This window comes from Bombina bombina, chromosome 8 (genome assembly GCF_027579735.1).
Source record: "Bombina bombina isolate aBomBom1 chromosome 8, aBomBom1.pri, whole genome shotgun sequence".
In the NCBI taxonomy this organism is placed as follows: Eukaryota; Metazoa; Chordata; class Amphibia; order Anura; family Bombinatoridae; genus Bombina; species Bombina bombina.
The window spans coordinates 170,015,672-170,030,179 of record NC_069506.1 but is presented as its reverse complement, the minus strand read 5'-3'; the positions used below and the strand labels follow the sequence as shown (position 1 = coordinate 170,030,179).

Sequence of the window (14,508 nt, the reverse complement as noted above, 5' to 3'; positions counted from 1 at the left end):
GTAACACTTTATTTTAAAGTGTTTATGTTGTGTTTCGCAAACATTTTTTTTACCCTTAGCCTTTACGTAAGGGCTTTAGTCTAGCTAACACTACGTGCGCAAATTTCGTTTTTGCACGAGCAAACGCATTTACTCTAAACTTGTAATAAGCTTGCAAATTAGCGCGGTTGCAATATTGCGATCGCAACTCGCACAAACAATAGCACACCACTTGTAATCTGGTTCAGTGTGTGAGTCTGTGTTCATGTGTGTCTACTTTAAAAAACAAAATACAATAGCATTAAATTAAGATAGAATAAAATAATATATTTATTTTCATAGCAGCTTTTGATAACCATGTCTTATGTTTTAAAAAATATTAAAAATATTAAAGGGACATTAAACACAAAATAAATACAAGATAGAATGAAGCATTCAAATAAAGGATTAGTCTGAGATAACATGTAAATGTATTTTTTAAAGTTTCATTAGCTGTTTAAATACTGAAAAAAAAGTATAAAGTTTTAGTGCCTATAAAACAGTGGGAGCTGCCATGTTGTAACTTAGGTTACCTTCTCTGCTGTGGCCAATTAGGGACAGTTATAAATAGGTCACTAGAGTGTGCAGCCAATGGCTGTGCATAATATAACAGTGCCCTGCACTTCCATTTCTAATAGCAACTGAAAAGCTCACAATTTTAGAATGGAATTACAGGAAAAGGGGACAAAATAAATAATGAAAGTTTATTGCAGAGTAATTTTTATATATACGATTTATCATTTTATATTACCATCTCCAAGTATTTAATTTGCCTTTAAAGTCTAATAATAATAATAATAATAATAATAATAATAAAAGCTCCATTATTTTTAGTTTATGAAGTAAATCTGGGTTGGGGGGGGGGGGGGGGTAATCTATTAATTTTAAACATTTTCCTGGTATTAATGAATAATTTAATACAAAATATGTTTCTGTAATTAATAAATTCAGTAAAATTAGTATATGCTGTTCCTTTCTCAATGTTTTAAGTTTGAAAGCTGTAGTATTAATATGTTTGCGATACATTCTCAATATGTTCTTGTCTTTGTTTCAGATACTTGGTGCTTGAACATGTATCCGGTGGAGAACTTTTTGACTATTTAGTTAAAAAGGGCAGATTAACTCCAAAGGAGGCTCGTAAATTCTTCCGACAAATCATATCAGCTCTTGATTTCTGTCACAGCTATTCCATATGGTGAGTCTGAATAATTCTACTTAGACTTTTTACAAACGCAGGAGCATAAAAAATAGATTATTGAACATTGGGTTAATGTTATTGTTTATAAAATACTATTTGATAAAAAAAACCCATAATTTATACTTACCTGATAAATTTATTTATTTCCGGATATGGTGAGTCCACGGAATCAACAATTTCTAGTGGGAATATCACTCCTGGCCAGCAGGAGGAGGAAAAGAGCACCACAGCAAAGCTGCTATATATGTCACTTCCCTTACCCATAATCTCCAGTCATTCGACCAAAGGAAACATGGAAAAAGAAGAGAACACAAAAGGTGTAGAGGTGCCTGAGGTTTTAGAAAAAATAACTGTCTTAAATAAAGGGTGGGCCATGGACTCACCATATCCGGAAATAAATACATTTATCAGGTAAGCATAAATTATGTTTTTTTTCCTAAAATATGGTGAGTCTACAGAATAATCAATTACTAGTGGGAATCAATACCCAAGCTAGAGGACACAGATGATAAGGAAGGGACAAGACAGGTAGACCTAAACAGAAGGCACCGCCACTTGAAGAACCCTTCTCCCAAAAGAAGCCCCAGCTGAGGCAAAAGTATCAAATTTATAAAACTTAGAAAAAGTATGTAAAGAGGACCAAGTTGCAGCTTTGCAAATCTGTTCCACAGAAGCATCATTTTTAAATGCCCAGGAGGAAGAAACAGCCCTCGTGGAATTAGCAGTGATTCTCTCAGGAGGTTGCTGTCCAGCAGTCTCATAGGCCAAACGAATAATACTCCTTAGCCAAAGAGAAAGAGAAGTAGCTGTAGCTTTCTAACCCTTGCGCTTCCCAGAAAAACAAAGCAGAAAACTGACGTAGGTCCTTAGTTGCCTGGAGATAGAACTTCAATGCACGCACAACATCTAGGTTGTGCAACAAACGCTCCTTAGGAGAAGAGGATTAGGACACAAAGAAGGAACCACAATCTCCTAATTAATATTCTTGGTTAAAACCTTAGGTAGGAAACCTAACTTAAATGTAGAACCACCTTATCATAATGAAAAATAAGATAAAGAGAATCAAACTGCAGAGCCGAGAGTTCCGAAACTCTCTGAGCAGAAGAAAGAGCAACAAGAAACAAAACCATCCAAGATAAGATCTTAATATCTAAGAAATGCATAGGTTCAAACGGAGCCCATTGTAAAACTGTAAGAACAAGGTTAAGACTCCAGTGAGGAGTAGCGGGTTTAAACACAGGCCTGATCCTAACCAGGGCCTGACAAAAAGATTGCACATCCGGCGCATCCGCCAAACGCTTATGCAACAAAATAGACAATGCAGAAATCTGACCTTTCAGAGTACTAGCTGACAAACCCTTCTCCAGACCCTCTTGGAGAAAAGATAAAATCCTAGGAATCCTGATTCTACTCCAAGCGTAGCCTCTGGATTCACACCAATACAGATATTTGAGCCATATCTTATAGTAATTTTTTCTTGTCACAGGCTTATCAACCTGAATCATTGTCTCAATGACCGACTATGAAAACCCTCGCTTAGATAAAATCAAGCGTCCAATCTCCAAGCAGTCAGTTTGAGAGAAACGAGATTTGGATGAAGAAAAAGACCCTGAAGTAGAAGGTTCTTCCTCAGAGGGAGCCTCCATGGAGGTAGAAAAGACATTTCCACTAGATCTGCATACCGGATCCTGCGAGGCCACGCCGGGGCTATGAGAATCACAGATGCCTTCTCCTGTTTGATCCAAGCAATGACTCTTGGCAGGAGAGTGAACTGAGGAAATATGTATGCTAGACTGAAGTTCCAAGGAACCACAAGAGCATCTATCAAGAAAACCTGTGGATCCCTTGACCTCGAGGAACAAAACACACAGGAGCGACCTGTCTATATTAAAATAAAAGTATCTTTATTTCCACAGGTTTAAAAAAACCACAGAGTGCATGGTACAACATCCAAGGGTGTAGTGTGTCAGATAGGCTAGCCTATCTGACACACTACACCCTTGGACTTTTATTTTAATATGGACGGATCGCTTCTTTGTTTTTTGTTCCTCTTTGCATCATTGCCAGAAGATCAGTCCGTGTTCAGGGATAGCTGACTTGCCCCTATTGGATCCAGTATTGCATGTGATTGCTCAGCCACGTGGGTGGTGACGTATCTGGAAGGAATTGGATGTGGGCGCATGGTGCGGCAGACAGTGTATTCTAAACGGACCTCATAATTTTAAAAGTCGCGGGTCTGTGAGTAGGCTCGGTTGGATCCGGGTTCTCTGCCGACACTGGAATACAGAATGCCTGAAGGTCCTTGTCTCCGGGCGGAAGGTGAGCCACAGTAATAGCAATTTGTAAGTATCATTTGCTTTTCCCTTCGGAATACATAGTGGGCAAGTTGTTTCTTCATATCACCTAAGATTGTTGTTGAATGACACATCGTTTTGTATGTAGCCTTGCAGCAACCTTTTGCTATTGTCCCTTGATCTCGAGCCATACCTCAGAAGCTTGGCATTAGGCAGAGAAGCCATGAGATCCAGTTCTGTCTGCCCCCAATTGAGGGTTAAACTGGAAAATACTTCCGGATGAAGTTCCCACTACCCTGGATGAAAGGTCTGATGGCTCAGAAAATCCGCCTCCCAATTATCCACTCCTGGGATGTGGATCGCAGAAAGACAACAGTTGTGAGACTCTGTCCACTGGATTATCCAGGCCACCTCTGTCATGGCCAATGAACTCTGAGTTCCCCCCTGGTGGTTGATGTACGCCATCAATGTTATGTTGTCTGACTGGAACCTGATAAACCGGGCTATGGCTAACTGAGGCCAGGTCAGTAGAGCATTGAAAATTGTTCTCAACTCTAGAATGTTTATAGGGAGAACTGACTCCTCTTGAGTCCAAAGACCCTGAGTGTTCAATGACCCCCAACTAGCTCCCCAACCTAGAAGGCTGGCATCCATGGTCATGATCACCCAGGAAGGTCTGCGAAAGGTGTTCCTGAGACAACCACCACAGAAGAGAGAGTCCCTTGTCACCTGATCCAGAACTATTTACGGAGACAGATCTGCATAGTCCCCGTTCCATTGTCTTAACATGCATAACTGCAGAGGTCTGAGATGGAACTGAGCAAACAAAATGATGTCCATGGAAGCTACCATCAGACCAATAACCTCCATACATAAAGCCACTGACGGCCGAAGAGAGGACTGAAGGACAAGACAGGAGTCAAAGATCTTTGTTTTTCTGACCTCTGTCAGAAATATCTTCATCAATAAGGAGTCTATTATGGTCCCCAAAAACACTACTCTTGTAGATGGGAATCAGGGAACTTTTTCCCAGATTCACCTTTCAACCGTGGGAGCGAAGGAAAGACAACAAGATCTCCGTATGAGAGTTTGCTTGTTGAAAAGACAGCGCCTGAACCAGAATGTCATCCAGATAAGGCGCTACTGCAATGCCCTGAGACTGGATCACTGCCAAAAGAGCCCCCAGGACCTTTGAGAAAATTCTGTGAGCTGTGGCAAGGCTGAATGGAAGAGCCACAAACTTAAAATGATTGTTTAAGAAAGTGAACCTTAGAAACTTGTGATGATCCTTGTGAATGGAAACATGAAGGTACGCATCCTTTAAGTCTATGTTTGTCATAAACTGACCCTCTTGAACCAAAGGAAGAATGGAATAGGAATAGTATTCTGAGGAACTTGTTTAAACATTTTAGGTCTAAAATAGGTCTGAAAGTCCCCTCTTTCTTGGGAACCACAAAGTGATTTGAATAAAAACCCAGACCCAAAACTGGAACTATAACTCCCAGGGCAAAAAGTTCCTTGATACAACTTAAAAATGCCTCTCTCTTTATCTGGTCTACAGATAATCTTGAGAGAAGAAACCTGCTTCTGGGAGGAAAAGTCTTGAATTCTATCTTGTACCCCTGAGATACAATTTCCATGGCCCACAGGTCTGGGACAGCTCGTATCCAAGCCTGAGCAAATTGAGAAAGCCTGCCCCCTACTGGATCCATTCCTGGATCGGGGGCCAACCCTTCATGCTGACTTGGAGTCAGCCGCAGGCTTCTTAGACTGTATCCCCTTGTTCCAAGACTGACCATACTTCCATACTTTCTGAGGAAACGTTCTGTGAAACGCGCGTCAGGGGTCCAGCAGGAGAAGCTAGTTCTCTCCTGTCTGTCGCTTTTAATCTGCTTACCGAGTTAATAACAGAATCTTTATCTACCTATATAATTGCTGAATCCTGGTGCCTACTATTTACCTTAAAAATATAACTATTTAAAAGTAAAATAGCCCTCGGATTGTAAGGGCTTAGCTTATCTTTTATTACAAAACTGTGGGCATCAGGTTAAATACATATAGCACTATTTATTATATCCATCCTATTTAACTGGGTTTAAGTGTTTTTAACCCTTTCAGGCTACTTCTGTGTGAATGTTTGTTCCTAGTTGCTATAATAAAATATTAAAGTATGAATGTAATGGAACATTTTAAACAAATAGAGTAATTCCACATTTATGTGATCATCCGGAGTTAAAAAAAATATCTTTTTTTGTGGTATTCTTTTCTAAATAATCCTAAGTGTATCTCTTTGTACAATTAGTACTCCTAGTTGTTTAGTTCTGCTCTCTAAGAATCCACATTAGATGTGTACCATAACTACTATAAGTGACTACCAAGTACTGGTATATTATATACCCACTCTGATTTATATAATAGGTACAATATCTACTACTGACTAACTCCCACTATCCCCTACCACATTTTCAAAGCATACTTCCAGGAAGATTTGGATAGTTCCTGCTTGGAAGAGGAAGTGGAGGGTTTACCTCTAAAGTTACGAAAGAAACGAAAATTACTCTGACGTCCTTTTTGCTTATTCTTTCTATCCTGAAGAAAAGATCCCTTTCCTCCTGATATATCTGGAATTATTTCAGCCAAACCAGGCCCAAACAAGGTCTTACCCTTGTAGGAAATAGCTAATAACTTAGAAGAAACATCCGATTTTAACCAAAGGACTCTGCGAGCTAGAACCGCAAAACCAGATATTTTTGCTCCCAGTTTAATGACCTGTAAGGAAGCATCCATAATAAAAGAATTGGCTAATTTAAGAGCCTTAATCCTGTCCTGGATTTCCTCAAGAGGAGTATCAGTCTAAATAGAATCAGACAAGGCATCAAACCAGTAAGCTGCAGCACTGGTAACAGTAGCAATACACACCGCAGGCTACCATTGAAGACCTTGGTGAACATACATTTTCTTTCATAATGCCTCCAATTTCTTATCCATTGGATACTTAAAAGAACAACTATCCTCTATGGGAATAGTGGTGGTCCTCTTAGCCAAAATGGAAATAGCTCCTTCTACCTTAGGAACCGTTTGCCACGATTCCTTAGCAGAATCAGCTATAGGAAACATCTTCTTAAAAATAGGAGATGGAGAAAAAAAGAATACCAGGTCTCTCCCATTCTCGTGCAAAAATCTCAGAAGCAGATAGTAGTATCATAGTCATTTAAGGTAGCCAAAATCTCCTTAAGTAACAAGCGGAGGTGTTCCAGCTTAAATCTGAAGGACACAACTTCAGCATCAGCAGAAGGAATTATACTTCCCGAGTCTGAAATTTCACCCACAGATGCACCCGAAGAATCTTAATCCTCAGACTTCTGAGAGGAAATACTATGATTAGCCACGTCGGGATCAGAAACCTTACGTACTGTTTCTTTAAATTTTCTTTTGCGTTTTCCCTGCAGCATGGCAAAAGCAGACATCGACTCAGATACCGCAGAAGATACCTGGGCAGCAATATTTTGCAAAGTGATTCCAGACGGAGTATGAGAGGAAACACAGGGCACTGCATGTGCAGATGAATAGGATTGGGACGCTTGATGAGAAAGCTGCGGCACATCTGAAACAGGAGGCTCCTGAACAGCATCCGCCTTAGCTAATGATGGCTCAGGGTCAAAAAGTCTATTTCTATAAGCTAAAGCTCTTTCAATACATGAAGAACAAAAAGGTACTGGGGGTTCCACCTGGGCATCAAAACAGGCCACAACACAGCCTCCTGATCCATAATACAAAAGAATAAAAAAAAAAAAAACCCTTATAAATAAGTACATAATCCGTTAAAAAACGGAACCCCATATTGAGCCATCAAAAAATAAAAATCTCCTCACACTAACAGTGCCTGCAAAAACTGCCATAAAAACCTGCACTCTTACAGGAATAAGAAAAAACGTCCCCCTGCAGCATTTCAGCCTATATAAGTGCCAAATCTTTCCCTGCTCAATAGAAAAATAAAATTGGCACTTACCTTAAAATTATCTGTCCGGCAGCAGGACAGCGCACCTGGTTTAAGAGGATGCGTTCCCTCACATGGACCTGTGGAAATACAGACAGACTGAGTAAACTTACTCAGGCTATCTAAATAAGGCAGCAAAATTTTTGGGAAAACGCACTGAGGATTGTACCCCACAAGTTCCCAATTGCTTAAAAGTCACCACTGCCCTACTGAAGAGGCTGACATGGGCTAAGGCTAGACCCTTTAGAAAGATCAGAGCAAACCTACTCTGCTTTCAAAATAACAAAATCTTGTAGATCAGGCACCAAAACCTCACCTCTTTGCACCGCAGGTAAAGAGAATAACTAGAGATTACGGGTAAGGGAAGTGACATATATAGCAGCGTTGCTGTTGTGCTCTTTGCCTCCTCCTGCTGGCCAGGAGTGATATTCCCACTAGTAATTGATGATTCTGTGGACTCACCATATCTTAGGAAAGAAAAACATATGCAGTATGATAGAAAAACAGCTTTAAAACTTTATTTACATTTTAAGCTTTTTAAAATATTTTCATATACCCCTAAACTAGGTCTAATATATTAAAGTCTCTAAGCTTCATATTCTCCACGGCAATTAAGTTAAACACATAGCTAAAGTACCGGCGTGAGCTGCAGAGAACTGCTAGTCCCAGGCAGAAACTACTGGTGTACCAATCAACAGTGGATCTTACAGCTGATACTTTAACTATGTGCAACCCCTTTGCAAGACACACATAGACCTGCAGGTTCGTTAGTGCTAAATGCTAAACGAATGAGAGCATGTCATTTTCCACTATAATGGCCGTTTCAGTTCGAAACTGGATTCATTTTTTTGTAATTTTTAAGATATGTGAATAAGCTTCATAAGGTCACCTTTTTTGACTCATTGGGAGTGTATATTAAAGCCAAATCTAGAGGATTGTAGCAGGAAGTTGGTTTCTCCTAGTACATGTGCTATTAAGAGTTTTCCTTGTGTATGCATTTTTCATATTCACAACTCTGATCTCTGTAAACAGATAACCATAACATTTTATTTTTACACTAATTAAAGGGGCATTCCAGCCAAAATTGGAATCCACATGGATGCATTTTAGTTTTAAATAGAAGCATTTTTGTAATTTACATGTATTAGCAAAAATGCTTCTAATAAAAACTATAGCTGTTTCAAAAGTGCATTTAAGAATTAACCATGCACAAGCATTCTAAACACATCACTTGCTTAGAGAGGCTAAGATAATTGTACCATCTGGTTATGACTCAATTTGTTAAAGGGACAGTCAAGTCCAAAAAAACTTTCATGTTTTAAATAGGGCATGCAATTTTAAACAACTTCCCAATTTACTTTTATCACCAATTTTGCTTTGTTCTCTTGGTATTCTTAGTTGAAAGCTAAACCTAGGAGGTTCATATGCTAATTTCTTAGACCTTGAAGACTGCCTCTAATCTGAATACATTTTGACCACTAGAGGACATTAGTTCACATGTTTCATATAGATAACATTGAGCTCATGCACGTAAAGTGACCTAGGAGTGAGCACTGATTGGCTAAACTGCATGTCTGTCAAAAGAACTGAAATAAGGGGTCAGTCAGCAGAGGCTTAGATACAAGATAATCACAGAGGTAAAAAGTATTATTATAACTGTGTTGGTTATGCAAAACTGGGGAATGGGTAATAAAGGGATTATCTTTCTTTTTAAACAACAAAAATTCTGGTGTTGACTGTCCCTTTAATTGCTGACATGATACAAGCCACTCTGGCGCTCTGAGCAGCTGCAGTATTTAAAATGCTGGTTCACTGAGAATATCTATGCAGAGAAAAATGTTAACACTAAAACAATGATAACTTTTACTAGAAGCATTTTTGCCTTGTCATTTTCTTATTTTTGCCTTGTCATATATTTTGTAAATATGTTTCTATTCAAAGATGTTGGTGTTGTAATTACGTAGCAGTAAGAAGGCCCATATAGGGTGGTGGTGTCCCCAAAGACAACACTTCTGGGGATCTGTAATAATCGTCTATTGCGTCATATCAGCCAACCCTCAAATATGGGAGGCGCACGATACAACAAACGTAACGGTAGTAATTTAAATAATTGCATCTCATTAACTTGAGATGTTGTCACTGTCCGCATGCGCAAATCGATTTGTCTACCCGCGCATGCGCATATCCTTTCACTCACTCCACATTGAGCCATAAGCGGCTTGCATGTTTTCTTCCAGTGACATTTGATAAAATCACGCATGCGCATAGCATCGATAATCCGCCATGTTGATAACTTGGGTTATCAGTCTCGATTGGATGATTAGAAGTTATTGCTGGCGGGGGTTCGGAATTCTATTAAATTTCGGGTGATGATTACTCAGAAAAGGTAAACATATGAAACGCAATGATATTTACAAATAGTACGTATTTATATTGATCTGGCTAATGGAGGTAACTTTTATGATGGGGATAGTGTCCCTTTAATAGCCAAGAAGTGTAAGCATGCATTCCAGCCTTCTCTGTGGGTTCGTAGAGTGTCTGAATTATTAAACCTAGAAGAATATTAGGATATGAAAGTGAATAAAATAAAAGGAATACTTGTATGCATACACAGAGAACACATGGGAGCCAAACCTAAGAGCACAAATTAAGAACTTAAGTGAGAAATGGTATGAATTTAACTTGTAAAGTTTAGCTTTGTGTTAATTTGCTTTGGAAAAAAAATCTTTATTCCCGTATGTATTGTCTTGCATTACAAGAGCTATGTCTCCACAACTATCTATATTGCTTTTTGACTAGATAAAAAAAAAGGAAGAAATATCATTTTATGGGGTTAGATATTAACGTTTTATGTGGTTTTCAAAATGGCTCTCTTCTACTCACTTCCTGTCATAAAAATAAAATAACATTTTTAATTCCTTGCACAAGAAGAAAGATATGGGATCTGGATGTCTGCAGTATATGAATTTTTAGAGTTCACAAGTGTGTCTGCACTGAAGAATTATTATTGAAAGCTGAGGACATATAATTAGTGCATAATAAACTGTATCTAAGGAAACACAGCTTACACTATTTTATTTTGAGCCAAAGGGGGTGCGTTATGATTGGCTACAGCGTGATTTGTCATTTTACACTGAAATAGACTGTGTTGTGGGTGGAGGAATGGAGAAATGTATAAGAAAATGAAAGGGTGATTATTTACATATTTTAGCATCTACAGTGATTTAAAGCAATGAAAGTGTTCTTTATTCGCTTTTTTATTACAAATGTTGTTGAGAGTATAGCTTAAAGGGATACTAAACCCAAATTTTTTTCTTTCATGATTCAGATAGAGCAGGCAATTTTAAGCAACTTTCTAATTTACTCCTATTATCAAATTTCCTTCGTTCTCTTGCTATCTTTATTTGAAAAAGAAGGCATCTAAGATAAGGAGCCAGCACATTTTTGGTTTAGACCGCTGGACAGCACTTGTTTAATGGTGGGTGCATTTAACCACCAATCAGCAAGCACAACCCAGGTTGTGAACCAAAAATGGGCCGGCTTCTAAACTTACATTCTTGCTTTTCAAATAAAGATAGCAAGAGAATGAAGAAAACTTGATAATAGGCGTAAATTAGAAAGTTGCTTAAAATTGCTTGCTCTATCTGAATCATGAAAGAAAGAAAAATTGGTTCAGTGTCCCTTTACCTTTACAATCACTTTAAGGTATTGGAAAATTTTCTAAACAGAGAAATTATTTGAATTTATGTATATATTATATATATATATTATGTACTATAATCCAAGAAAAAGTCAAAGGCCTTTGGGAAAGACAAATAAACATATTTTTGTAAACTGAGTTTTAAAATTAAAATGAAATCATGAAATGATTACAAAAAATGACTTGTGTGATTCTTATATTAAATTGTGATATTAGAGCCAGTGTGTGTATTTTTTTGTTTTTAGTTCTTTCTATGGTTCAGTATTAAAGGGAGATAAAAGGGAATGAGTCATGTGTGGTGGGATTGAGCTCCTGAATTGCAGGATGTTTGGGTGCTTTGCACTTATACTGTGTAGTATGTGCATCTTGGCTGAGTTTTCAGCCTATGGAGAAAAAAAAATCTCTAATGAGAACTGTGGTAGGCTTATTTTAACCTTATACAAAACTGGTGGCTGCTAAGTAATACTGGCTAGAAACTCTTTTAAGATAATTCATTTTCTAGGCACAGATGTAAATTGTGGTATTTTACCTAACTAATTATTTTTCTGGTAAATAGATGCGTTGAGCTGATTATACTTTGATATAATGAGCAAACAATGCTGGTAATCATGTCCTACTCCACTCATTTCTCTGTATTTCTTTTTGTTTTCATCAATGGTCAGCCACAGAGACTTGAAACCTGAAAATTTATTGTTAGATGAAAAAAATAACATCCGGATAGCAGATTTCGGAATGGCGTCACTGCAGGTCGGCGACAGTTTACTTGAGACCAGCTGTGGGTAAGCAAAGAGAACATATGTCCAAAAATATGTGTAGTCCAAATCAAGACATTAGTTATTTCTAAAGGTGCCAGAATGATGTAATAGAACAGTAATATAAGGAACCCCTCTTTTTAAAAAATTAGAAAATGAGAGATCTTTCAGAATTATTACCCAGTTTTAGTAGTGCTGGAGAGCAATGTGATCTAAAAACCTAAATCAATTTCATGCTACATTGTCATCATAAAACAATGCAATGCAACAGGAATCCTCCAGGGCTGCTGTATGTCACTTGTGTTTATTAAGTTAACCCATAACCATTCAGTTTCTGAGAAATGCTCTATATCTCTTCAGACATTATACACATTATATAGGATATATATATATATATATATATATATATATATATATATACACACACAGTATATATATATATATATATATATATATATATATACACACAACACATAGAAACACCCAGCACTCACCAGCTAGCTCACAGCTAAGATAAAATCACAACTGGAAAGGTTAGTCACCGCATCTGGTCAAATGGGAAAGCTCAGGCACCACATCAAGGTCCTTTCCATTGCCTGAGTCCCTAACACAGCCACACCATCATGCGAGCTCACAAAGCCAAACAAACTGAGAAAAAAGAAGGGGTGCACAGGTGGATGTAATCACCCATAGAAAATACAAAACATGGAAGGGAACTGCACTCCAAGACCGGATCAGGTACACATCCTGTGACTTAGCAACATCCAGCCCTGGGTGCTAAATAGAACTCCAAAAAAGCTGTGATGTCACCAGAGCCACAGGCAGTTAACCCCAGTCCGGAATGGGTGCAAGAAACAAGGCGGATTACAAATAAAAAGTAATACAACACATAGAAACACCCAGCACTCACCAGCTAGCTCACAGCTAAGATAAAATCACAACTGGAAAGGTTAGTCACCGCATCTGGCCAAATGGGAAAGCTCAGGCACCACGTCAAGGTCCTTTCCATTGCCTGAGTCCCTAACACAGCCACACCATCATGCGAGCTCACAAAGCCAAACAAACTGAGAACAAAGAAGGGGTGCACAGGTGGATGTAATCACCCATATATATATATGTACACACACATACACACACATATACATACACATACTGTATGTGTATATATATATATATATATATATATATATATATATATAGTGTGATGCAGTGTAACTGTAAAACGCTGACAAGATAATATCACCTCAACATATGTAAAAAAGGAATATATAGTTTACCTTAAAAATTCTTCAGCTCAACTACTTTTTTTTTAATTTCACTGTCTTGTCAACTAAATGGTGAAACAAAGGCAATAGGCAGTTAGCTTCAACAGTGCTGAGTTCACACTAAAAGTCCCTTTCAATGAGATGTGGATACTGGGTACATTTTAAAGGAAATATCTTCAGGTGATATTTGCTAGTCAGCTTTTTACAGATATAATCCTATTATATAAAAGGCCAAGTGTGTTTGTCCGAAGCTGTCATGCGCAGTAGAGACAGCACAAGGACAAACACACCTGGTCTTTGAGTCCTGCTCCCTAGCTGATCTGCGGCAGAAGTGGGCGTGGCCGGTGTGAACGGGGGCGTGACCGGGTGTGAACGGGGACGTGGCCGCCGTGAATTACCTGAAGGGGGCGTGGTCGATCAGGAAGGGGAGTGGCCGAGCACGGTCACGAGATAGAGAGGGGGAGAGATAGAGAGAGAGGAGGGGAGAGAGAGAGGAGGGGGGAAGAGAGAGAGGAGGGGGGAAGAGAGAGAGGAGGGGGAAGAGAGAGAGGAGGGGGGAAGAGAGAGAGAGGAGGGGGGAAGAGAGAGGAGAGGGGGAGAGAGAGAGGAGGGGGGGGGAGAGAGGAGAGGGGGGAGAGAGAGAGAGGAGGGGAGAGATAGAGAGGAGGGGAGAGAGAGAAAGAGGGGAAAGAGAGAGAGAGGGGAAAGAGAGAGAGAGAGAGAGAGAGAGAGAGAGAGGGAGGGGAAAGAGAGAGAGCGGGAGGGGAAAGAGAGAGAGAGAGAGAGAGAGAGAGAGGGAGGGGAGAGAGAGAGAGCACTAAAGAGGGGGAGAGAGAGAGCACTAAAGAGGGGGAGAGAGAGCACTAAAGAGGGGGAGAGAGGGAGAGAGAGGGGAGAGAGAGGGGGAGAGAGAGGGGGAGAGAGAGAGCTCAAAAGAGAGGGGGAGAGAGAGCGCAAAAGAGATGAGCTCAAAAGAGAGGGGGAGAAAGAGCACAAAGAGATGGGGAGAGAGAGAGCAAGGGGTGGGACCTCTGTACTGCAAAAAATGGCCCATGTGAACGGGCTTTAGGACTAGTAAATACATAATTTATAATGTCCCTTTAACAAAAGTAAACTATCTGTCCTCTTTTAAAAGTCTGACTTTGGTGACACACATGACACACAAACTGATAGGTACTAAGATTGTAATTAAATTACCTTTTACCAAATCTGGTGGTGAAATCATAAATGGAAGTTTTAGATAACACAGGATATCTGAACTAGTGCACTGGTGAAATAATCAGC

General features: G+C 39.2%; 1 protein-coding gene across 1 annotated transcript in view; it reads left to right on the top strand.

Annotated features, from left to right (window-relative positions):
• Positions 1-14,508, top strand: part of LOC128638069 (serine/threonine-protein kinase BRSK2-like) — a 392,907-nt gene that overhangs the window by 281,960 nt on the left and 96,439 nt on the right. The window contains exons 4-5 of the mRNA XM_053689937.1: positions 1,073-1,213; positions 11,870-11,986. Of these exons, the coding sequence (XP_053545912.1) occupies positions 1,073-1,213; positions 11,870-11,986 (258 nt within the window). The remainder of the gene's footprint in view (positions 1-1,072; positions 1,214-11,869; positions 11,987-14,508) is intronic.